The sequence below is a fragment of the Megascapheus bottae genome, chromosome 5 (genome assembly GCF_031878675.1).
Source record: "Megascapheus bottae isolate mThoBot1 chromosome 5, mThoBot2.hap1, whole genome shotgun sequence".
Taxonomy (NCBI): Eukaryota; Metazoa; Chordata; class Mammalia; order Rodentia; family Geomyidae; genus Megascapheus; species Megascapheus bottae.
This window is the reverse complement of record NC_143513.1, coordinates 12,688,562-12,715,140: the sequence shown is the minus strand read 5'-3', so window position 1 is coordinate 12,715,140 and position 26,579 is coordinate 12,688,562. Positions and strand designations below refer to the sequence as shown.

General features: G+C 36.1%; 1 protein-coding gene across 9 annotated transcripts in view; it reads left to right on the top strand.

Annotated features, from left to right (window-relative positions):
- Etv1 (ETS variant transcription factor 1) overlaps positions 1–26,579 on the top strand; it is a 104,438-nt gene that overhangs the window by 51,722 nt on the left and 26,137 nt on the right. For all 9 annotated transcript variants that reach the window (XM_090332706.1, XM_090332705.1, XM_090332707.1 and 6 more), the window contains 3 exons: positions 8,218–8,347; positions 11,662–11,850; positions 15,534–15,781. In XM_090332706.1, the coding sequence (XP_090188832.1) occupies positions 8,218–8,347; positions 11,662–11,850; positions 15,534–15,781 (567 nt within the window). The remainder of the gene's footprint in view (positions 1–8,217; positions 8,348–11,661; positions 11,851–15,533; positions 15,782–26,579) is intronic.

The following is a 26,579-nucleotide window of genomic DNA, read 5'->3' as shown; positions in this document are numbered from 1 at the left end:
GAATTAGCCTGAAAAGTGAAGGATTGTAGGCATGACTCAAGAGATAGAGCACCAGCTATTACCTTAAGGCTCTGAGTTCAAGACTCAGTATAAACACACATATAACATGTGTGGCTTTTCTTTTCATGGGGTAACTGTTTTGTATTCAGTTTTCTCTTAAGAATGAGAGTTAGGAAGAAAAAAAAGTGAAAGGTTAGAGGCACAGTGTTTACATTCACTGTCCACATATAGATAGAGACCTTTGTGTCACTTGTGACATTCGGGTTATCAGGAAATGGCAGAAGCTTTTGATGCTGGATAGCAGCAATTTTTTTCCCTTCAGTGGAATATGAGTAGTGTAAAATTTTAAATGCCTTTGATCACAGTAATAAATTGAAAGAAGGCAGAATGCCTAAAAGTAAGCTTGAGGCTCTAAGAAGTGTTTGCATTTAACTACAAGTGCCAAGAATATATTAGTAAGGTCATGTGTACAGATATATTGTAGCTTACAGACATGAATTAATCAAACATAAAGAAGACAATGTTGGCTAGTATCTTTGCTAGGCAAAAAAAGCAATAATGTTATTTTTAAAGCCTAAATAAAGTTCTTGATAGTAAGAAGCGTGTCTTACACTTCATCTTCAGGCTACAATGGCATACTCATTCCCCCACTTACAAACACCTAGCATAGTATCTGAGCCATAGAAACTGAATTAATTAATTACTAAAGAAACAAATGGATTAACATCTCGTATAATGTCTTAGGTCATAGTGGTGTTCATGCATGGAAAAAATTGTAAATGTGTTTATAAATAAATATAAATTTGTGTTGCAGCCTGAACCCCAGTGTTCTGTGAATCTGTTAAAATTTAGTCTTGGCTTCTTTATGTACATATTATATAGCCAGTTTTTGATTGCTAGGGAAAAATACCTGAGAAAATATAGTTAAAAGAAGAACAATTCTGGCTTGGGGTTTCAGCTCTTAGTTACTTGGTCCAGTTGCTTTGGGCCTGTGCTGTTCAGCATCTTATAATGAAGGGGATGATTCACCTCAAGCCAGCCAAAAAGCAAGAGATGAGGAACTGGAGAAGACACAGTCCTAATATCACTTTCAAGAACATACTCTCAATAACTAAAATTCCTTCCACTCTCAATAACTTAACTTCCTTCCTCTAGGCCCTCCCTCCTAAAGATCTAATCACTTCTCAGTAGTGACACAAACTGGGGAACTAACCTTTCAACACACATGCCTTTGGAAGGTATTAAACATCCAGCCTGTAGCAAGGCCTTAAAAAAGTTTATTCAATGGGCCGGGAGTTTGGCCTAGTGGTTAAAGTGCTTGCCTAGCATGCATGAAGACCCGGGTTCGATTCCTTGGTACCACATACATAGAAAAAAGCTGGAAGTGGTGCTGAGGCTCAAGTGGTAGAGCTCTAGCCTTGAGAAAATCCAAGGACAGTGCTCAGACCCTGAGCTCAAGCCCAGGACTGGCAAAAAAAAAAATAATAAATAAAAAAAGTTTATTCAAGGTGGCTTACACCTATAATCCTACCTACTCAGGGGACTGAGCTTTGAGGATCATTTAAAGCCAGCTAAAACAGGAAGGCCCATGAGTTTATGTTTACAATTAATCACCAAAATGCTGGATGTGGAGATGTGGGTCCAGTGATAGTGTAGCACCTATGTGAAAAAACGCTAAAAGATAATGCCTAGACCCCGAGTTTGAGCCCCAAGACTAGAAAACAAACAAACAACACAAAAAAGAAGAAAGAGAGAAAGGAAAATGAAAATGATACTAAATGTCTTCAATTTGAATAATGGGACTAAGATATAGACAATGTGATAGTTCTTCAAAAATTATAAAACACTATGCAAATTTCTATTCTTTTTCAAGGCATTTTTCTTGCTATATTTTCCAATTAGTACTAAACTGACACTTTAAAATGTATTTCCTAAATGTATAAGAAACTATGAACTTTCTGTAGAAAATTACATAGGAACTTGACTGGTCTCCAGAATGGCCATTAACTGGGCAGTTACAACAAACAGGGTCTGTTTTCAAAAATGTTCTACCGTCATGATTACTTGGGGAATTCTTCTACTATGAGCGCATTTAAATTCATTCTCTTCATCTCTATGTCTGGTGGTCAAATATGATTTTCTATTGTATCTATGCTTAACCAAAGATGTATTTGTATCCTAGCTTAGTTGCTCTTGGAAAGACAAGCGTATTTTTGTGATCCATTGGAATCAGGACAACATTTGTGCCTAATAAAAAAGGAGGTAGGAAAAAAACAAAATAGAGCAAAACAATGTCTCATAGTTCCTAGTTCTAAAATGAAAGCAATTGCAAATTTTACCAAAACCCTCAATGATAAATACCATGACCCCAAGTGAACCTTTGAATTAAGAAGTGGTTAAGTTTATTTGGGGGCTACATATTTTAAGTCCTGGTATTTTGGAATGATTACATTTAACCATTAGAAGAAGTCAGTTATTGTTAGTCCTAAGATACGGTCTTAAAGGTCAGGCTTCCATCAAAGGAAAAATATGCAAGGATATATCTTTGTAGTGTACCTCTCTTCCCAGCTTGGCAGTTGTGTGGAGGAGCTGTGGATCATAAAACATTGGAAAATGTGTTTGAAGAATAACCCCTCCCCCCAAAAAAAGACTGTAATTTCATAGATCAAATAATCTAAACTACTGAAGTCAGAGATAAAGATATAATATCATTAAAAATCATCATTTCTTCATAAATGAAATGAAGGAGTTAACTCACTTTGATCTGATACAATTGAAGAAGGCAAGACTCACTTTAATTAAAACTACACACAATGCAGATGCTTGTAGCTCTGTCTGTTCCAGACCCAAGTAAGGACTGGACTGAAAACAAAATGAAATGTACCTAAGGAAGCCTGAGCAGCAGGCTGGAGCCATGTTCAGTGCAAGTAATTTAATTAGTGTTGATCATGAGTCCAGATGATGGTGATTTGATAAGGAATAATTTAGTACTTAACAGCCTTTTACATGCACCAACTCCATGTGGGAAGGTAAAGCAAATTACACAAAATGAATGTGCTGCTTTCTCTTGTGCTCGTGCCAAAGAGCTGGAAAACCGCCTGTTAGCAGACGTTCAGACTCTCAGCCCCATGATGAAATACCCTACGCGTGTCCAATTCAGCCCTCTGCAGTGGGAGTCCATGCTTCCCTTGTGGAAGAATGAATAAGAGAAGTTGTTTTTGTGAGGTAGGATCTTCAGGAATCCGACAAATACTGATAAGAAAATAGCCTGAGGTTCCTTGTATGAAGCTGAAGGCTTTCAGCATGGCTTTCTTCTTTCTTCGCATTCAACAGTTTAAAATGTCCCTCTACGGGGCCGAGGGTTTGGCCTAGTGGTAGAGTGCTTGCCTAGCATGCATGAAGACCCGGGTTTGATTCCTCAGTACCACATACATAGAAAAAAGCTAGAGGTGGTGCTGAGGCTCAGGTGGTAGAGCTCTAGCCCTTGAGAAAGTCCAAGGACAGTGCTCAGGCCCTGAGCTCAAGCCCAGGACTGGCAATAATAATAATAATAATAATAATAATAATAATAATAATAATAAATGTCCCTCTACATCACATTTCCTGTGAGGACGCAGAAGCCCTCAGCTGCCTGGATTGGATACCCTCTAAGCATCCTTGAGTATTGGCATCTGAAGAAAAGAAAGAGATACTGAGAATTGTTTCAAGACAAACAAATTTTTCAAGTGCTAAACCCATTGGAATACAGCTTACACTGGATCTAGATGTGACAACCAAGCATCTCAATTAAAAAAAAATATTGTATCCAATTCTTCAAGGTGCTGGTGGCTTACACCTTGTCACCCTAGCTATTCAGGAAACTGAGATATGAGGAGTATGGTTTCAAGCCAGTTCAGATAGGCAAATCCATGAAACCTTTGTCGCCAATCAACTAGCAAAAAGACAGAGATGCAGATGTGGTATAGCTCTAGTGCTGGAGCAACAGCCTGAGTAAACAAAAGCTAAAGGACAGTGTCCAGGACCTGAGTTCAAGCTCCAGTTACAGCACACACAACAGAATTACCACATTGTAAGAATCACCTAGAACCATTAATCCTATTTTTAAATTAGTATGTATGAGTTGTACAGTAGGCTTTTATGATATTTGCATACATGCATACTTTATGTTCATTCCCTTTATAGTAATAGATTTTTTGAGGTAGGTATATTAATAGATTTTTGTAATATACAAAATCCTGATACATCTAGTTTAATGAATTAGAGCTTTCTGTGAGTGGTAGATTTGTTTGCTAGTGCTTCCATGATAGAGTGAAGCACACACTGCATATCTTAGAAGGCAGAAACGAATAGCCTCAGAATTCTGGAGGCCAGAATCCTAGATGATGTCATCAGGGTACTGAGGGCCAGTGTAAAGATTCTGCTCCATGCCTCTTCCCCATCTTTGGCAATTGCTAGAATCTTCCATGCCTCTTAGCTTACAGAAGCCTCGACTTGACTTCTCCATTCATCACATACTGTTATCCTTGAGTTCTTGTTTCTGTGTGTAATTTCTCCTTTATAGGGCACTAGTCATATGAGAATCCACTCAGCAACTGACTTTATCGTGTGTGTGTTTGTGTGTGTTTGTGTGTGTGTGTGTGTGTGTGTGTGGGTGTGGGTGTGTGTGTGTACACTTGCATACATGCGCATATTTTAATAAGGGCCTATTTTTACTTGACTTTTTTGTTCAAGCCTGGCACTCTACCATTTGAGCCATGTTACCATTTCTGGCTTTTTGTTGGTTAATCAATGATAAGAGTCTCTGTGATTTGTCCACTGAGGCTCATATCTCAGCTTCCTGAGTAGAGAGGATTACAGGCAGGAGTCACCAGTATCTGTATTTAGTGACTTCATCTTAATTAGTCCTCCAAATAAATCACACACAGCCACTCTAAATTCATTTTTTGTTTTATTGAAATTATCTATTGTATATTCTTCTGTTATTGGCTTTTTAAACTTCACTTCTGTGACCTTGTTTATGGATTTGATTTCATTACTGGGTAACTTATCCTTTGTTATTTTTGTGCCTTTCTATGATATAGTCTTAAAAATAATTAGACTAAATAAGAGCTAGGGGCATGACTCAAGTAGTAGAGTGCTTCCACAGAAAGCAAGAAATACTTTGTTCAAACTCCAATACTCCAAATAAGTAAATAAAGAACATAAAATATGGTATAAGGAAACATCAATATTGTCTATACCTGCCAATATGCCATTATAAACATTGCATTATATATAAATTTATTTGGTCCTTAGGTCTTATCAAGTTTTATTAATCTAAATAGGTCTGAGTTTTCAAGTATAACATTACTATTATTATTATTATATATTTTTTCAGTCCTGGAGCTTGAACTCAAGGCCAGGTCACAGTTTCTGAGCTTTTTTGTCAAGGCTAGTGCTCTACAGCTTGAGTTCTGGGGCCACTTTGCGCATTTTTCTCAGTAGTTTATTAGAGATAAGAGTCCCAAAGAATTTCCTGCCCAGAGGACAGAGCTCAGTCTCCTGAGTACTTAGGGTTTGCAGGTGTGAGCCTCTGGCACCCAGTTCTATAATAATACATATTTAAAAACAATTTTGGAGTACCCCTAGGGCTCCTTATGTGTTTCCACTCCATTTTCTTGGAAAAATGTAAAACTCAATGCTTAATCCAAACAGCAAAAAGCTACATATTTTGCTGTATATGTTTAAAGAACAGTTGAAAACTGCTTTCAAGAGCAGCAGCATTAATTATAATTTTAAATTTATCATTTGTTAATATATTACATGCTTTATCATATAGCATTTGCTATTTGAGAATTCTTGCACCCACATATCTACAAATACATCATTTACAAAAGACTTTCTTATAGAATAATATAAATATGTTGCAAACTTTCCATCATAAAAATATGTAAAAACACCAAATTCCTATGTGTGCACAATTGTAACAAATGTTAGTCATACTTAAATTATTAGAAACATACTAGGAAACACAAGCAAACAAAACACTGTGTAGAGAAAAAATATAAAAATAATGTAATATACCCTTGTCCATCAGGCAGCTTTTGACATTTGCCACACCTAATTTTTCTAGGATACTTTCAAGAAAATTTAAGAAATTTTATTATTTTCACATAATTCATCCAATTATTCAGTACCCAGTCTATACTAAAAGTCTATACAAGATTTCCTTTTGGAGTTTGTTGGTTCAAATTATAATACAAACAAATCCCCATCATAATTGACTCTCAACATTCATTTCAAGATTTTTCTTTCTGAAGCTAATAAACTGTAAATTTTGTTTTCAATTTTTGTATTGAAGATTGAGCCCAAGGCCTCACACATATTATACTGTAACTCTCTGGCCTGGAGTAACTGGTGTATAGAAAGTTATCAGAATCTTTTCTTTTCTCTTTTTGACTTCTCCTGTCTTTTTCTTCTCACCCTTGACTAGTCATATTTAGTACTGGTGTGTTTGTCTGTACATATTGTATTTAGGAAATATTTTGAGGACTGTGGATGTGGCTTGCCTAGCATGCCTGAAATCTGGGTTTGATTCCTCAATACCATATAAACCTCCAAAGCTGGAAGTGGCACTGTGGCTTAAGTGATAGAGTGTAAGCCTTGAGCCAAAGAAGCTCAAGGACAGTGTTCAGGCCGAGTTCAAGCTCCAGGGATGGCAAAAAAAAAAGAAAATATTTGAACCAAAATACATATTGTAATTGTGAAATTTTCTTTAGACAGCTAAAGTCACTTCCTTAAGAAATTTGTTTTCTAGGATGTTTCTTATGACTAAACTATGATTGGACACTTGTCAAAATTGTATGCATATATAGAATGTTTAGTGTCCTGAAGTTTCATGATTCTTAAGTTAAAATTATATATGGCATAGAAGACAATTCATTGTAGTGTAATGGTAGAATACAGTTTAAATGATATCACAAACTATGGTTTTCCTTGTGATATATTCCTTTATAAAATGCACACACGTGTTTTTTGTTCAAGGAACTTGAGTACATTTCCAGAATATATGTTCCATCAGTGTGTATATCCAGATTCCCCCAGCTTGTGGATATTAGATATTTAAAAACAAGTGATACTGGAGATCGAACCCAAGAGCTCCTTCTCGCTAGACAAGATCCCTACAACTTTGGGTTATAACCCAGCTATTTTGTTTTTATTCCATTCTTGAAATAGGGTTTTTCTAACATATTCCAGCTTCAAAAAGAGATTTTACCTACACTTTCTCAGTAGCTGAAATTACAACATGCACCAGTATGTCTGGTCATAAAAATGGTTCTTGTATATTCTCCTTTAACAAAAACAGTTCCTTACTTAGTGCTTTTCTATTCAGTTTCACATTGCAGAAAAAATATGATGATATTTATATATTGGCTTTAAGGCTACATTAATGAACAGTTATCTGAAAATATACTTGTTTCATATACGTTTCTCTATCTTTTTTGATCTTGAATGATCTGTATTATTTTCATTATAAATGAATCTACATTAACTAAAAACATGCATGAAACATACTAAATATATTTTAAGCAATATAAAATAGCATACTATATTAGGATACAGAATAATTATTTTGTTAGTTTTGACATATGGACAATTCTAGTATGTAGGTATTTTAATTCTGTAGGTGGGCTGTACTTTGTCAATAACCATTGTTTTTAACAATGTTGAAATGTTTTCCAAAATATCATTTCTTTCCTTTGGACCCACCCATGGAATTTCTTTGTCGTATTTTAGTTGTTATTCCATTAACCATTATTATTGATGCACTTGAGGTATTTTTCATTTCAGTGGTGCTTAAAATTATATTTGAGGCTTCAGTTGATTCTGGGCCAATCAGTTGTTTTATTTTTTGTTTTAGTCACTGGAAATCTTTCTGAAATGTTTTCCAAGCCTCCCTTCTGAAAAATGAGCTTCTAGAATTGTTAATAGCAGATAAACAAATTGCTAGTGATTTGGTTTACTTTAAGTTAAGGGAGAAAATTCAAGCATGTTTATTGTTACATAATAATTTTTATATTATATATGTATGCATATATATTCAATCTTTATATTATATATGTGTACAACTATTATGAAATGCTAATGGTATTTTAAAGAAGAGAAATCAAATAATAGTATGCTTAATTTTTAAATGTGTTTAATTTTATGAGTTTTTTTTAAATTATTTTATTGTAGTGGCTTTTCATGGCCTACCACTGAAAATCAAGAAAGAACCCCACAGTCCATGTTCAGAACTCGGCTCTACCTGCAGTCAAGAGCAGCCCTTTAAATTCAGCTATGGAGAAAAGTGCCTGTACAATGTCAGGTAAAGCAATCCCGTGCATGGGTACAGGGTGGTGGTTCTTCTGGAAACAAATAATTCTGAAAAATATCAAATCTCCAGTCAATTTTATAAGTTATATCTTCATTTACATAACAAGCTAATTTAATACATTTAGCGGAACTTTTCAAGAACCATTTACCCTCCAATCGTACACTTTTATAATCATTTTAAAGGAATAATTTTCATTTCAATCCTTAGTTGCTTTTTTCTACTGCAGTGCATCTTGGGTTGGAAAAGAGGGTCATGTTTGGCAGAGCAGCTTGTGAAGGTTCCCATTAGCATGGATGCATTATGCACTTTAGATGGAGAGTTTATAGAAAAAAAAGAAGAAACATTTGGCAAGTCTAAGCACTACATTAGTTTTCTGACAGGCACTGCAGATGATATATTTGGTTCGTTCATGGACATTTGCAATCAAACTAGAAGTTTGTAAGGCTTGGAAGAAGCTATTATCTATTAAAAAGCCAGTTCTTCTAATGATAGATAATAAAGGGTGGTGCCATGAAAGTATATTGTTCATTTGGTAGAAAATTTGATAACATATATGTTCATTCAAAACTCTTCATAGTGAATTGCATGCTTTTACTTTTCATATTAGCCTCCAATTGTATAAAGCACAGGTTGGCTCTGAGTTCTGAATATTACTGCAATTATAATAGAAACTTAGTTGTGAAGAGGAGTTGGTTTGGAAACGTATAAAAATGGTTCCAAATATTTATATGGTTTTATAAGTTATGTTAGCTCAGGCTCATTATCCATTATAGTTTAAAAGCTTCCTATTCTCATCTTGTTTGCTATATATCCTTTTGTATCTAAAGCATCTAAGAGTCAAGAAACTTCTATTGGTACCCTCTCATAATTTCTAGCCAGTACTACTGTTGTTTTGTTTGGGGTTTGGGTTTGGGTTTGGGTTTGGGTTTGGGTTACAGGTATTGGTACTGGGAGCTGTCCCTTGGCTTTTTCACTCAACGTTGGCACTCTACCACTTACTTGAGCCAGAGTATCTCTCCTGACAAAGAGTCTCACTGAATCTCGAGCACAGGTGCTCATTGACTTCTCTGCCTCGGCTGGCTTTGGACCAACTGTGATAGATCTCAGACTTCTGAGTAGCTAAGATTACAGGTGTAAGCCACTTGTGCCTGGCTTACTATTATGGTAATTTGTTATTATTTGTTCTTTTATATCTGCTCTTCTGAGAGGTTCACTAGAGCCTAAAATTATGAGCCAGCTCAGTTGAAATGGCAAAGATATAGATATAGATATGGACATAATCTTGTAGCAACTAAGTCTGAAAGCATACTGAGTACACATAAGAATACATTGATCAGTGTTTCATTGTTTAGCAATATTTCTTGCATTTTCTCTCTAAGATACTGAGTATCCACAATACAATTATTTAACATATTGAGGAATTTGCTATCAACAAAGCAGCGCGGTGCAGAATTATCACTGCAGCTCAACATTGATCAGAACTGTGACTGAAATCACTTGTGTTTTATATAACATAGCTCACTTCCATAAATTAACAGCAGAGGGATTGCTTGAATATTTGAACACCTTTTGTTAGGACCAATAATTCTCAGTGATATATGACATATGAAATGAATTCCGGTTCTTCCATGTCTCTACAGATAATGTTTAATACAACAGTTCACAGGGAAAAAGTAATATTTTAGGATAGACAATGAGTCGTTTGTTTCTTCTGTCATGGAAATGAGTCAGATGAACCACATTTCAAAAGAAGCAGGTTTTCGTTTAGAAATTCTAATAAAGAACATAGGTAGAATCTATCAGCTGGTTCTTTATTTGAATATTGCTAACCTTGCTTGAAAACTCAAATAGACATTCACAGGGTATACTCCATTTCTGTGAAGTTTTTTTGCAGTTGGATATAATTCAGTTGTATTGATGGAATGATAATAAATTATTAAATATGTCAATTAGAACATTTCCTTTTAAAGAAAAACACTATTTGATTTTTTATTTTAAAAGAAAATAGTGATTCAGACTGAAAATATCTTTTTGTTCAGTAAAATCAGTCTTTAACAAAACATTTTATGGATTACAGTAATTAGTGAAATCATATTCCCCAAAGCCACACATAGGAAAGCAATTTGAATTTATAACTTAAGATCAAGCTTACTCATTTTATTCTACTGTCATTATGAGTGGAAATTAGGCTATGGTAATAGAATTTTATTCTTAATAACATTATTTTATGCTCGTTCTCATGCTCTAAGAAAGTTTAAGTATATCAGACACTTTAATTTTCCTCATTAATCTTTATTATCCTATGTGAAGAAGTTAATCCAACCGTCATTGATTTAATATAAAAAACATTGAAAAAGGCAAAAATATTGTCTTAACATTCTATCATAAAGATAAAGACAGAACAAATATAGTCTCCATCTTATTAAGCTAGTGTTTGTTACTGTTTTTAAAATGTAATATAAATGAAAGGTTATAACATAAGAATAATGTAATGCTGTAGGAGGATTCCATAGCATTCACTCAAATGAATGTGTAGATAGAATTATAGCTACTCAGTACGCTGAGATCTGAGGATCTCATTTCAAAACTATCCTAGGCAGGAATTCCTGAGATACTCATCTCCAATTAATCACCAAAAAGCTTTAAGTGGAAGTGTGACTCAAGTGGTATAGTGCCAACCTTAAATAAAAAGGCCAAAAAGCAGTATTCAGTGTTAGTTTAAGCCCCTGTATGTGCAAAAAAAAATAAAGAAAAAAAATAACGAATAGAAAGTAGATGGAAAAATTCAGTTATTTCCATTGAAAAATTTTCCTTTTACAAATTGCTTTGTATATACAAAGAAATTTTCCTTTTCTAAATTGTTTTATATATACAAAATACACATTTTATGTATTATGTATTTACATCATTATAAGACTTCATATCAATTATTCCGTATTCTGTTTAAAAGGGATGGTTGTGCTGACAAGATTTTAGCACCCTTGGGGCTGGGAGTTTGGTCTAGTGGTAGAGTGCTTGCCTAGCATGCACGAAGACCCAGGTTTCATTCCTTGGTACACAGAAAAAAGCCAGAAGTGGTGCTGTGCCTCAAGTGGTAGAGCCATAGCCTTGAAATAGCCCAAGGATAGTGCTGAGGCACTGAGTTCAAGCCCCAGGACCGGCAAAAAAAAAAAAGAGTTTAGCACCCTTACGACATAAGTCTTAAAGGGATATTTCCCCCAGGACTGAAAACTTGAAAAATAAAAAAAAAAAGGAAGTTTGCTTAAAGCACCAAATGTTCTCTTTTCCTCCTGTTCCCTGGATAGTGCCTATGATCAGAAGCCACAAGTGGGAATGAGGCCCTCTAACCCCCCCACACCATCCAGTACTCCAGTGTCCCCACTACATCATGCATCTCCAAACTCTACACACACTCCGAAACCTGACCGGGCCTTTCCAGCTCACCTCCCTCCATCGCAGTCTCTACCAGACAGCAGCTACCCCATGGACCACAGGTAAACCGCACACAACCGTCCTTCTTTAGAACTGTTCGTTCTATTCTTGGAGGAGATTCCTATGACTAATTCTGAAGAGCTATGTTAGTTTAAAGGGTAGCATGTTAATTTTGCACATAGATACATAATATCTGAAAGAGCTTGCTTACTATGTATTTATAAGAAATTTGTAGAGAAGGTCATTTATCCCATGCCTTTTATAAACATTTAAATCATTTAAATGGGTTGCTAAAATGGAATACAATCTATATTCTGACATTTGAACATTTTCCTTTCACTCTACTTAAATTACATTGCTTTACTTAAACTTTAAATCAGATCATCCCATTTCTATGAGCATATGTCTGTTCTTCTGTAAAGTTAAGAGACTAATTTTAGCTGGTGGCTTATGGAACTAGGTTCTTTACCTGAGATTGAATGATTTAGCTATACATAGTTGTACATAACACAGCTTCTTTGATTAAAAGTGTTGGTCATTGTTTTCAAAGGATTAAAATTTAACACCAATAGATCCGTGGACATAAAGAACATTGAATTAAAGAGACAGAGACTGAATTAGTGTTAGAAGGGGGAAAGGCAAGCACTCAAACATTGAACTAGTTAGAAGGATCTGGTAGATTCTGACTTCTTAAAACAAAGACATATGTAAATAAACTACTGGAAATTTTTCTAAATATATGATTTAAAATACACATTGATTATGTACAACAGATCTCAGTCTTCCTTCTTTCTACTTGTATATAACCATTGGTGTCATAAAGATTTCATGTGTGGCATTTATTTGGCCTACTGGCTATAAGCTATCTTTGTGACAACCCCTGAATGTGAGCTGGAAAAAAAAATGTATGATTTCACACTGTTATTTAGTTCTGTAATACTACTGATGCAGCAGTGAAATGTAGTAAAATTAGGAAGAAGCAGCTTTTGGGTTTCCGTTGCCTTTTTTAATATATCTTATTAGGTGAAGTTATGCAGTGAGATTCTATTTTGAAAAGTTTAAGTAAGAGATTTCAAATCAACATGTCAGTTTATGAGTACAATGAATCTTGGTCAGTTACCCCTTCCTATCCGTTCTCTTTCCCAGTCCCACTCATCTCAAGTTACATGATACAACTTTTAATATTGTGTTTAATAATTGGCCACCAGAATTCCTGAATACTATATCCACAAGTCAGTACGCTGTCTGACTCTGACACCATTGTAGCCAAAAGGACCTTCCAGATAAGCCAAGAAAGCAGAAGAGGTAGTATAGGCAACTTTCTAAATACAAAAGCAACATTCAAACTTTCTCTTTGGGGGTTATTTGATTGGCATAATTTCACATTCTGAAACTTTTTTGGGTGTGAAGGAATAAGATGAAGGCGTTCTTTTTCCAGCTTGAGACTGAGCTCTATCGTCTACATTTGTTTCCATCCCCTAGTCCTACTGTGGTTTAGTTATGAAATAGCAACTATTATCTTCCCCTTCTCACCCCATATTCCTGAAGCTTTGTCAAAGTGAAATGGTATGTGCATCTGTGTAAACAGCTTTGTAAACAGATGAAAGAATGTATTGCTGGGTGGGCTATTAAACAGATGTGCATTGTGTGGGGCTAAAAAGGAAAAAAAAATAAAAAGAGCACAAAAATAGAACCGTTTTATTTTGTCCACTTCTGGTGATTTCCCAGAGTTCTTCCTAACCCAACCTCTCAAGCTTCAAATGGCTGCCAAAATCATAGGGTTCTATCTACCCAGACTAGTTATTTCTTTGGGAAGGTGACTGCCGAATAAACAGAGTGTCTGTTTTTAGATGACCTAACTGGCATTGCTTTAGCCAAATCCATTTTAGTTTCTCAACTTGAAGTCAAATATTTGAGACTCAGAACAGCCGGCCCGGAACTACAAGAGGGAAGCTCAGGGTCTTTTCCCACTGCCCCCCAACTGGGTTTTGAGGACAGTACCAGCTGGCCAATCCCAGGAAAATCTCCCATGCCTTATGTTTCTGCTGAGGATTTCTTAGAGGGCTCTAGCCAAACCAATGACAAGCACTCTATTACAAATGGCAAATTTGCTCTGGGGAACAGATCCTTTCCCAGATAGCCCCACCTAGCATAGGCACCCCACCTCCGTCTGGGAGCACTCTATGGCCAACTGGCCTGTGCTCTGTTTCCTTTCCTCAGCCTCAGGCCAGCCCTTTGGCACTCCATTGTGAACCTACTGACCAAGAGCATGCAAGCTCGCTGGCTCTCTCTCTCTCTCTCTCTCTCTCTCTCTCTCTCTCTCTCTCTCTCTCTCTCTCTCTCTCTCTCTCTCTCTCTCTCTCTCTCTCTCCCTCCCTCCCTCCCTCCCTCCCTCCCCTCCTCCCCCTCATATGTCTCTGTCTCTGTCATTGCCTCTTTCTCCGAACCCATAAGTTCACCAGAATGCTTTTCTTATCCATCAGCTTCCTTCCAGAAGTTTCTTCACTTTCATTTTACCACTGGTCAGTGGCTGATAAGAACACCCTGTTGCCTACTGTGAAGCATGTGTTTGATGTTGCTATGTCCCCAGGAAAAATGCAACTGGTATCAGGTCGGCTTTGTAAGAACACATGGTTTGATTCCCTACAAAGCTTTCTGCACAAGCATTATTAACTTCCTTTTAAGGCTTCACAAGTGAGCTAGTTTCTTATTTTATCTTCAAGTTACAATTTTCTGATTCACTCCTTGACAGTTCTTAATGATAATTTCTGTTTCTTTTTTTGGCTAATGAAATAAGCAAGAGAAGGGAAATGAATGCAGTGCCAGTCAGCCTGTTTTTTTTCTTCAATATCCGAGGTTCTCAGTTTATTTTCTGCAGGTGTAGGTGGAATTTCAGTGCTTTCCACAGCAGCCAGTGAGCCTAGAGTTAAATCACAGGATGCAGTCTTCTTAGAAATGCTAAAGCAATCGCTTTGCCATTGTTTAGTTTCTACCTTATTTTTATTTGACATTTGCAAGATTAAATGGTATCTTCCCTAAAGTCTCAGAATGTTTTCAGTGGGGAGGGGGTTAATAGGCTAATTTTTGCTTATAGATGGTTTATAGGCTATTTTTAAGTACTCTTGGGGCATTTTTAGGCACTTCTAAATCTTTAATCTACATCTTTAGGGTGGGTCAATAATATTATGGATGAGAAACACAGAACAAAAGGATTATTCAAAGTAGTTTATTACTCTCCTATCTCTGCTCACAATATACCTTTAATTTATGAAATGTACTGAAATAATTGCAAGGTATAAGTCAGAAGAGAAGCATAAGTCACCATACGATTAAAATCATAATGCAGCCAGGCGCTGGTAGCTCACAATATAATCCTATCTACTCAGGAGGCCAGGATCTAAGGACCATATCAAAGCCGAGCTGGGCAGGAAAGTCTGTGAGACTTATCTCCAATTAACCACTAGAAAACTGGAAGTTATGCTGTGGTTCTATGTACTAGAGCACTATCCTTGAGCTGAAGATCTCAGAGACAGTGTGCAATCCTTGTGCAAGTCCCACAATCAACAGCAACCATAAAAATCAAAATGCTGCTAACCTGAGAGAGAGAAATGTTGTGTTCTTTCAAAATGAATACTTTGGATCACTGAGTACTGTTTTGTTTACTAGCACTTAAAAGTTTTTGGTCTAATTTAAAAGAATAGTCTGAGTTTTCTACCTGTCTGAAACATATTCTCTCATCCCCCAGATTTCGCCGCCAGCTTTCTGAACCTTGTAACTCCTTTCCTCCTTTGCCGACAATGCCAAGGGAAGGACGTCCTATGTACCAACGCCAGATGTCTGAGCCAAACATTCCCTTCCCACCACAAGGCTTTAAGCAGGAGTACCACGACCCAGTATATGAACATAACACCATGGTTGGCGGTGTGTCCAGCCAAAGCTTCCCCCCTCCTCTGATGATTAAACAGGAACCCAGAGATTTTGCATATGATTCAGGTAGGCCTGTACTGCCATGCCATTCCATGTAAAGCATATTTCACCTCCCTTGTCAATTTGGATAGTGTTGTCAGACAGGGTGACGCATGCCCATTTATAAAGTAAAATCTTTCTGATTTTATCCTGTACATGAAACTTTCTCTTCAGGTTGAACTATCAAACCATTTTTGCATATGCTGATAATGAAAACAATGTCTAGAAATAAAATTATTTCAAAGAGAAGTATGATTTATAAAATTGTGTGTTTTCGGCTCAATAGAGTACATAGTAATTTTCTCATCTATTTCCTTCCTGTCTTCCTTTCATCCCTCCTTGCTTCCTTCCCTCCCTCTCTCTTCCTCCTTTTCTTCCTTCCTTCCTTTCTGTCTGTCTTTCTTTTCTTTCTCTTTCTCCTTCACTCTTTCCTCTCTCTCTCTCTCTCTCTCTCTCTCTCTCTCTCTCTCTCTCTCTCTCTCTCCTTTGATTTTCATTTTTTTCTTTCTTTTGGAATTGAACTCAGAGTATTTCACACACCAAATTGGTTGAATCAAGTACCTATCCCTATCTTTTTTACTTATGCTGGCTTTGAATCCACAATCCTTCTGCCACTATCGCTTGAGTAGCTAGAATGATAGGCCCATAATAGGCTGAATAGCTGCTTTTTATCTTTCTTTTTCCCTTGCTTCCTTCTTTCATTCCTTTCATCCTTCTTTTCTTCCTTCCACCCATACCTCCTTTCTTCCTTTTTTCTGTCTTTCCATTTTTCTTTTACAGTCATGTTTGTAAACAATGCTTACATAAAACAGTATTCTTCTAGATAGGGCATTTCTTCTATATAACTTAAAAATATAGTGATGTCAAAGATTCCAAGAGCTCATAAATAAGAACACAGATATAATACTGACTGGAATAGTTATGTGTGATTCATTCATAGAGCTTAGGTTTGGCTCAGTGAGCAGTCTGTTAAGAGGGAGATTTGTGCAGTGATGAAACTGTACTGGAGATGATGGGGCAGGAGAGGAGAAGAGGTTTAAAAAAAAAGAGGGAGAGAAATCTTTCTGGGAAAGACTTAAAATCTATTCCATCAATTACCATCAGTTTTTCCAACACTAAAATTTAAGTCTTTAGAGGAAATACTTAACTCTCTTGATAATGTGAGAAAATAGGGCATATATTTGTTTTTACACATCTTAGATGTTTTGAAAAGATTCACACAATATAAGTTAATATTTAAGGACACCATACACTTAAAAACATTATTGCTGTCATATCTGTGGCCAATAATGGATTGTAGACAAGGATATGTTTCAGAAAAACTGTAATTTCCTTTTGTCTGAATGCAAAGGTAAGAATTTTTTTATTTTTTATGAAAAGATTTCCTTCATAATAATTGTTTTGAGTCAGGAGTTTGGCCTAGTGGTAGAGTGATTGCCTAGCCTGCACGAAGACCCGTGTTCGATTCCTTGGTACCACACACATAGAAAAAGCAGGAAATGCTGCTGTGGCTCAAGTGGTAGTCTGTCCTTGAGAAAGCCCAAGGACAGTGCTCAGGCCCAAAGTTCAAGCCCAAAGACTCACAAAAAAAAAAAAAAGAATAATTGTTCAGTTTTTATATCAAATTTTCTTGAGGGGGAAAAAAAGCTGTTTCCATGCCCTTAGTTTCCAGCTTCCATAAAAAAACACCTACTTTGGGCTAGGAGTGTGACCTAGTGATAGAGTACCTGCCTAGCCTGTAGGAAGCCCTGGATTAGATTCCTCAGTACCACATGCACAGAAAAAAGCTGCTCAAGGACAGTGCTCAGGCCCTGCGTTCAAGCCCCAAGGACTGGCAAAAACCAAAAACCTACTTTGTTATGAATGTCTTTCAAAGCCTGACAAGAGGAAGCTTTGAGACTGAGAGTTGTCTTCTGGCCATTGTTTGATTGCACCATTCCTTACTAGACAAATCCAAAGGACTAAGGGCTGTGACCATTTCCACTCCAGCTTGCATTCTATCATGTGAGCCACGCCTCCAATTCTAACCCTTTTTGCTGGTTAATTGGAGATAAGAATCTTATAGACTTTTCCTCCTGGGCTGGCTTCAAATCTTAATCCTTATATCTCCTTCTCCTGAGTAACTAGATTACAAGTGAGAGTCAGTGGCACTGGCTTTCATTTAAAAATGTAAAGTTATACTGTGAGCTCTCGACTCAAGGCCTGTACTTTGGGGATTATCTTTAAATGGCTCATATTGGTTTCCATTCAGAACTTTAAAGCCTGTCTATTCCATACTTAACACTAAAATTTTGAAAGATTTTTAATATACCTTTGCTATAAATATACTTTTTTTCTCTGTAAGTTCTCAATCTTGTTCACTGATCTTTTTGTTTCATACAATATTATAATTTGCTACAGATTCTGAATTTGGTGATTTCAAAAACCTATGAAAGGACATCATATAAATTAGCCTAAGTAATCATTGTGTAAAACAGCATTTTGATTCTGTGATTTCCTGCACATATATCTTATCCTTATGCTTGTGTTTTATTCATATGTACTAATGTATTGAGCAGGTATAACTTTCCGTGAGAATATGCAAGACAATCAGAAAATAGATTTAAAGATTCTAATGAGGGCCAAAGTATGTGAGCTGGCTCTGTAAAGAGTTAATTGCATTAATTGTGGGCCACATGTACCATGGATTCTAGCAAGTGACTAGGTGACACAGCACAGCTGTGTCATTCGTAAGCTTCAAAAACATGGCTTAACATTCTAAAATTGTAGCCTATCTTTTCTAAATATATGTCATGTATCTTTTTTCATATATTTTTATTGTAATTAATAGAAGGGTTACATTATAGTCACCAGATAGAAGGTATATTACTTCACATACATTGATACCCTTTCTCATGTCTTGGTCCCCATTTCCCTTCCCCCACCCCCACCCCTCATCTTGTTTTCCCCCTTCCCTATCCAATTTCAAATAACCAAATATGCATATATCCAATATATCAGATAACAAAGTGAAATACTATAACAATATGAGATAACCAAGGGACAGCAAAAGAGATGAGAGATAACATAGTACATTAAGGACAACAATCACTCATTATATGGCTTTTGTATCTTGTACTGATGTATGAAGTACAATTTGAGAAGCTATTAACTTTTTTTATTACTTTGCCTCTCTCTCTCTCTCTCTCTCTCTCTATATATATATATATACACATATATATATAATTTCCCCCACCACATCCTGATTCTTGCTTGAACTCTGTGCCTGAGCCCTGTCCTTGAGGTCCTTTTGATAAAGGCTAGCACTCTACCACTTGAGCCACAGCACCATTTCCAGCCTCCAGATTTTCCTGTGATTTAATTGGAGATAATAATCTGCTAGAGATTTCTGCCTGGGCTGGCTTCAAACTACAATCCTCAGAGTAGCCAGGATTACAGTCATGAGCCATCAGTGCCAAACTTCTAGTTATATTTTAAATTGTGAAAGTTGTACACTACCTCGGATTGATAATTTTGTTATTGTCATTAGGATTCAGGTTTGCTTTATTTGAATAGTTAAAGGATAAATACGAAGTTGTGGGCTATGATTTTAAACAAATATAAAAATTCTAACCAGGACCTATAAAATAAATCTATGCATATCAAATATATTTTTCTGGCCATCAGATTGCTGTTGTAAAGTAGACACCTGTGTGTCTGTCATATAACTAGCAAATATAATATCTAGATACTTGATTCTTGCTGGGAACATACTAAATAGTCTTTTAGGAAGTTTACATATTTATCTTTGAATCTGTGATTTGTTTCTTCGCCTATTGGTTTTCAATATACACTATTGTTAGGAACTATTTTCTACTAGTTTTAGAAATAAATTTTCAAAACATCCCCTTTGAAGTCACATAATCCAACATGTTTGATCCAAAGGTCATCCTTCCAGAAGGCCTGTAGGTCTCTTTATTGATTAATTCAATGTACCATAAATGTTGTGACAATAAAAGATGTCTTCTAAGAGGAAAGGTAGCATGATTGTACTCTAATAAAGCCTGACATTAATTATGACATGGGAAATGGAAGCTCTATTAGTGATAATTATAATTACAGGAATGCAATTTGAACTGCCGAATATTTAAGATAAAAAAATTCAAAATAGTATCTCAGCAGAGTAGAAAGATTTATTCAAGAGTTGAATAAAATACTTGGATCAGAATGCAGAGAGGAGATTCAAAGTAGGAATTTAAAAAGCCAATGTAGTAAAGGAGTAGAGAGTGACAATGATGCTGTTAGATTACGTTGTAAAGTTAAATGCATTATTTCCACTATTGTTATTCTTCTGTAGCCTAAGAAAGCTTCTGTTTTTGTCTTTCTTTGTTGGTTGGATTTCTTCAATCCAAAATGTATTATATTTCTTGTCTCATGACCAAGTGATCACATAAAAGAGTCAACTATGAGTCCAGTATGTTATGTGAAGTCTTTATTATTCAGAATCTCTTATAGAATCCAGTTTCTACAGGCTTACAGTTATTTGCTTATTTTTGTGCCCCTAAGTGTGTTTTCATAGGCTCAAAATGCCACTGAAGAAGTTGTCTTAGAAATTTGTATCAATATATTTTACTAGAGTTGTATGCATAGGTTATATTATGCTTTATTTTTAATAATTTAGGGTAGTATTTTTCAGGGGGCTTTTGGGTAAACGGTTATCATAAATTGACTAAAGAAAATATCAACAATGTTCATTGACTTTGTTCTGGCAACTTTTCCTTAAGAATGAGCAAGAAAAGCCTAGTGAATATTTGAGACACACAGAAACTTGGCATGGGTGCGGGGGAGGGGAGGATAGAATTAGAATGAGAGAGTTCATAAGTATAGATAAGGAAAGAGCTTTCTGGAACAAAAGAAAGGTTTCTAGAATCAGAACATGGGGTTAGTGTCGCATACACAGGGCACATTTATCTTTTAGTGACAGGCTGGCACTCTAGCACTTGAGCTACTCACAGCTCGACTTCTAATGCCACATACTTTGAGTGTAGGTAGAAGAGGAAGTAAAAGCATAGGACTGGTAAAAGACTAATCCAGGTTTGCTTAAGAGAACCATTTTGCATTTTTAAATGGTAAATTTTAGGGCCACTTTTGCTCTTACTGTTGAGTCCTTTCCACATAGAGTCCAGAAACACTTAACTGGTGACGAATGTTGTTAGCCCTGCTTTAATTTGGAAAATTGATGTAAATAGATATTTGATAGAATTATAAATCTTTATAGGCATGGAGCTCTTAGAGAGCACCTATATTACATATTCCTTCTTCACTCCCAGCTTTTAGAGATATGTCAGGGAAGATTGTCTAAGTTAAGTAACTTCCATCAGTTACACAGATATTGTAGCAGGCCAAACCCACTAAAACCAAATTGTCTGATTTTTATAGAAAAACCGTAAACTGTGGGTTAAACTAGAAATCAGTCTTGGTTTTAAAGAGTAACACTTTATGTCACATTACACACACTGTTGATCATTTATTTATCTTAACCTGGGTGTAGTTTGTTTTTTTAATTTGTTTGATTTTCCTTTGAAAGAGGTTCTCACTAGATAACCCAAGCTGGGATCCAATTCTTAATTCTCCTCCCTCAGCTTTCTAAATGTTGAGATGATAGGCGTTCATTGCCATGACTGGATAGATGAACTATTTTTGTGTATTTTCAAAGGGCTATCTAAAATGACCCGGAGGATAAGGTTATCTGTTTTAAGATTTAGAAACTGCTTTTTCCTAATTTGGCAAGGAGCATATAGCACATTACTAGGTGTTTAAGAGATACTGTCCTTGTTAGGCTCATTGTTGTGAAGTGGGAAAATATAACATCTCAAGCAATATGCATGATTTAAATGAGTTCTACTTTCTTTTTAAAAATACACCTCTCACCAGGCATATTATATATAATGCTAGCTACTGAAAAAGCTGAGGTCTGAGGTGAATCTGAGCAAACGTACAAGATCCTGCCTGCAAACTGAAACTAAATGGATTAGGGTGTGACTTACCTCACAAACAGGAGGCCCTGAGTTCAATCTCTAGTAAGATTAAACACTTGAAAGAAAACGAAAAAAATACCGCAAACACTGTTAATTATGGAGATGTTTTAATAGCGTTCTAGAATTATACCGATGAAAAAAACCAAGTGAACAATCCATATTGAACTTTTGAGTTTGAGCCTTCTTTCTTGAATTTTATGGCCCTGGGTAACACCATACTTACAATTTGACTACAGCAGTGAGTTTTAAACTTGTGTTCAGTTTCCACTTTTCACAAATAAGCTTATGAGGTACTAAAGTATCTAAAAGAGATGTGAGTGGGTTTCTCTTTAAATAAAAAGTTATATATATATATATATAATTTACACAAAAGAAAACCTCCCAAAATAAAATAGACACAAGGAAAACATTTTTCATCTTTCATATTTAAATGTATCCCTGAAACTTCTTCCAGGTTCACCCTTAACTTCTTTACTACCTTAGTGCTTTAAGAAAAGCTGATGGAGAAACCTGGGCTTTTAAAGATTATATGTAGGCAGAGAACTGATAAACACGAAAAATGGACTTCATTTTAAATATGTTAGAACTAGAATATGGTTAACTTAAAACTGCCACAAATGATGGATATATTTGATATTTATGTGAGACCAAGCTCATACTTTAATGAAATGTTGATATTTTTCTTAAAGAAATTGTCATATAGGATCCTATTTAGATAGCCAAAGTGGGTGTTGGACAGTTATGCACCCATTCCCCAAGAGAGAACTTAAATATTAGCCTGGCAGAGGAGAATAAGATGTCGGGATTGCATTTTAGATCTAGCATGGGGAGACAAATAAGAGATTCTTATTTTCAATTAAATATGAAAAAGCTGGAAGTGAAGCTGTAGTTTAAGTGGTAGAGCATCCACCTTGAAAAAAAATTACAAAAGTAGAGTACAAGGCCTTACATCAAACCCCAGTACCTACACACACACACACACACACACACACACACACACACACACACACACACACACTAAATATTAAATTAGAATGCCACTCATAGTAAGCAGTCCTTCATAGGTTTATAACCAGAAACTGGAATGTTTCCACCTATCTTCTTTAGGAGCATAGTTATACTTTCATGAACCATAATTTAGTGATGCACACTGCCAATGAGAGTGGCGTACCACCACTTGCAGCTTTTTGCTGCTTAGTTGGAGATGAGACTTTCTTTGAACTGCAATATTCAGTTCTCAGACTTCTGTGTAGCTAGGATTATAGGCACCTAGCTCTAGATTTTATTTATTTATTTTTTTGGTGCCAGAGGCTTGAACTCTAGGCCTGGACTCTGTCTCTGAGCTCCTTTTCATAAAGGATAGGACTCTACTATTTCTACTATTTGAGCCACAGAACCACTCCCAACCTTTTCTGTGATTTAATTAGAGATAGGAGTCTTATAGGCTTTGTTGCCCAGGCTGGCTTCAAGCCATGATCCTCAGATCTCAGCCTCCTGAATAGCTACAAGTATGCACCATCAGTGCTAGGCTAGATGTTTTTAAACATTACCATCTTTAATATTTTTATTTGCCAGTCCTGGGGCTTGAACTCAGGGCCTGAGCACTATCCTTGAGCTTTCTCAAGGCAAGGGCTCTACCACTTGAGCCAAAGCATCACTTCTGGCTTTTTCTTTGTATGTAGTACTGAGGAATCGAGCTATGTGCATGCGAGGCAGGCCCTCTACCGCTAGACCAAACTCCTCCTCCATAATTTTTTAGCATAGTGATGATCATCATTTTGCACTTGATACATAACAGACTCAGAACTGGTATTGGCTCTATTTTATTATAAAGCATCGTTTGCTTAGGTCTTATTTTTCTCTCTGCGACATGGCAGCTCATGTTCTTCCTCTTCACTATTAAACTATTGCTTAAACAAACGCTGGTGGAAGATCCCTTGGGAATTTTACAAGCGTTTGATCCTTTAGAAAATGTTAACAATCCATCTGCTTCTCTAGCATCCAAAGATAGTTTTCTTTTACTCAGCCAGTGATTGGTCATGCATTGGAATCATCAATTGACTTTGTGTGTTGTTGCTTAGCATGTGACATAAATGTTTTCCTTATTCATTTCTGAGTTAAAAGTATCACATCTCCCAAACCTGTACTCTGGGTCCACAATATCAGTTTTTCTAAGAGATGCTTCAGTATGCTCTAAATCTACAGTTACAGTAAGTGGGATTGGCAAGTGATTTGATTTGAGAATTGAGACTACAGTCTGGATTTACTCTTTATGCATTAACACAGGTCAAATGGACAGGGACTGCATTTTAAGTCTGTAATGGAAGGCTGACGGCTGTCTTAAACCAATCATATCAGGTTTACCCATGACTGATTGATCCCTAAGGGCAAAGCCCTGTAATCATTTCTCTTACATGAATGGACTCTACACAGCCTGGAGTTTCATTCATAAAATGGAGACTGAAAGGAAACACACATACCACACACACACACACACATACACACACACACAGTCTCACTCACTGGAATGTCCATTTATACAGAGCTGAAGGGTGTAGTGTTCCATCGGCTGCTGCCTTTGCCAGTTGACTACAAGTAATGATTAATTCTCATTGGTCCTGCTTGTGTGTAACTAGACACTATTTATGGCCTTGCAGTGTTGCTAATGTATGGAGAATGAGAAGACAGCATTCTCAAATCAGAAACATAAACAGGAACTGGAGGGTCTGAATTCCATTCAAATATGTCATTTCAGCCCCTCTGTGTAGGTCTAATTTGGGTTTTAGAGGCAGGAAAGAGGGAGGGAAGGATAATCTCCTTGTGAGTTGTTCAAGCATGGAAAAGGGGAATTTGAAAGGGATGGAGTATACTTTTATAAGGGGTGATTTGTAGTTTCTTTTCAAACAAAATGGTCAGACTGCTAGGCCTGGAGTTGCTTACTGCCATGGAAATGAGTACAGGAGTGTTTTCAAAAGTAGAACTGAGATGTGAAATTAAATGAGACACTGTAAAAACTATGTGTGTTTGTCTGTGGATAAAAAAATGAAGGGACACATAACTTTCTTTTAAAAACTGAATATGAATTTGAGTTTTTGTGCCAAAAGATTATATTTATTTATGTATTTATTTATTTATTTTCTGATTCTGGGCCTTGAACTCAGGGCTGTTCCTGAGCCTCTCTGTGCTCAAGGCTAACACTCTACCACTTGAGCCATTGGATCACCCCTGGCTTTTTCTGAGTAAAGTACAGGAGATAAGAGTCTCACAGACTTTTTTGCCTGGGCTGGTTTTAAGCCTGGATCTTCAGACCTCATCTTGAGTAGGTAGGATTTCAGGGGTAAGCCACCAGCATCCAGCTGATGGGGAATTTTTTATACTTCAAGTATTTTTGTGCTTAAGAGGAAGGGACAGCTATTTTATTTTCTTAAATGTTTTCATTTAGTACTCGAATAACTTGGAATGGTTCCCTAGCAATGTATCTCAGGATAAATAGATGCTTATTATTTTCAAGGTGTTTGTTTGAAGTTTCTATCCATTTATTTCTTTGTTTCTAAGTTTTACAAAGAGGACAGGAATCAAACAGCAAAATGAAGCTTTAAAAACTGACATGTATATCATTGAGATTTATTTTACTGTCCCTTTTAACTTAGACAAATGGTTTTGAACTCTTTATTCTAGTAACGTCCTTCTAATGTGTGGGTCCTTCCAGCTCATGGCTTTATCCACATAATCTATGTTTTGTTTATTCTTAGATTAAAAAACGTAACCACCCACTGTGTATGAGCTGGAAATACACTAAATCTTGGGTCAAGAGTTCTGTCATTTGGAATAACTTTTATAATTAATTTGATAGTTACTTTAGAAAAAGGGCTAGTCCCATCTATTTCTTAGTGCTCATCTATTTCTAAGAGCAAATATGATTGGTGAATATCCTGATATAATGTCTAGCATATATTAAAGCTTCAGTTAATAATAAAGGATTTTTGGTGGAATACTTTTATCTTGACGTCTACATATTTCTTCAACTATTACTCCATTAATAATATGCCAATTTTATTTTTAGTAATTAAAATAAATAAAATAGTAATTAAATAAATAAATAAAATAGTAATTAAAATGAAATGAAAGACATTTTTATGCTAAAGATATCAAAGTGTGAAAATCTACTAACACAATCAATACCATTGCTGTTTTTGACAGAGGGAAAGCCATGATGAACTTGCTGGTATTATTCATATTAGAGCAAGTAGAACAAATTATTAAGGGGAAATGAAAGCAAGATAAAGCTCTCCATGATGTGTTCATTTCAAAATGATATGGAGTCTAAGGCCAGGAGTTTTGCCTAGTGGTACAATGCTTGCTTAGCATGCATGAAGACCCACGTTCAATTCCTCTGTATCACATAGAAAAAGCCAGAAATGATGCTGTGGCTCAAGTGGTAGAGTTCTAGCCTTGAGAAAGCCCAGGGACAGTGCTCAGGCCCTGAGTTCAAGCCCCAGAACTGGCAATAAAATTTAAAAAAAATCATATGGATTCTAGCTCTGTAAGATTCAGAATGGAAGCACAGCATATAATCCTCTGCCTCAGAATTCTGTTGTTTCTGTTGTAGCAGCTGATCAGCGACAGTCTATAATGTGTTTTCTCCACCCTCACTGTTAACTGTGAGAGTATGATATTGTCTCATCAATATTCAAGTCTGAATTACACTTGGGCTTCCATCACTTTAACTTTTTAAACTTTTAAGCCCAGTTTAATACAGTGCTAATGGGCTTGTAAAATTTGCACAGAACTCATTCTGAAAGACCGTA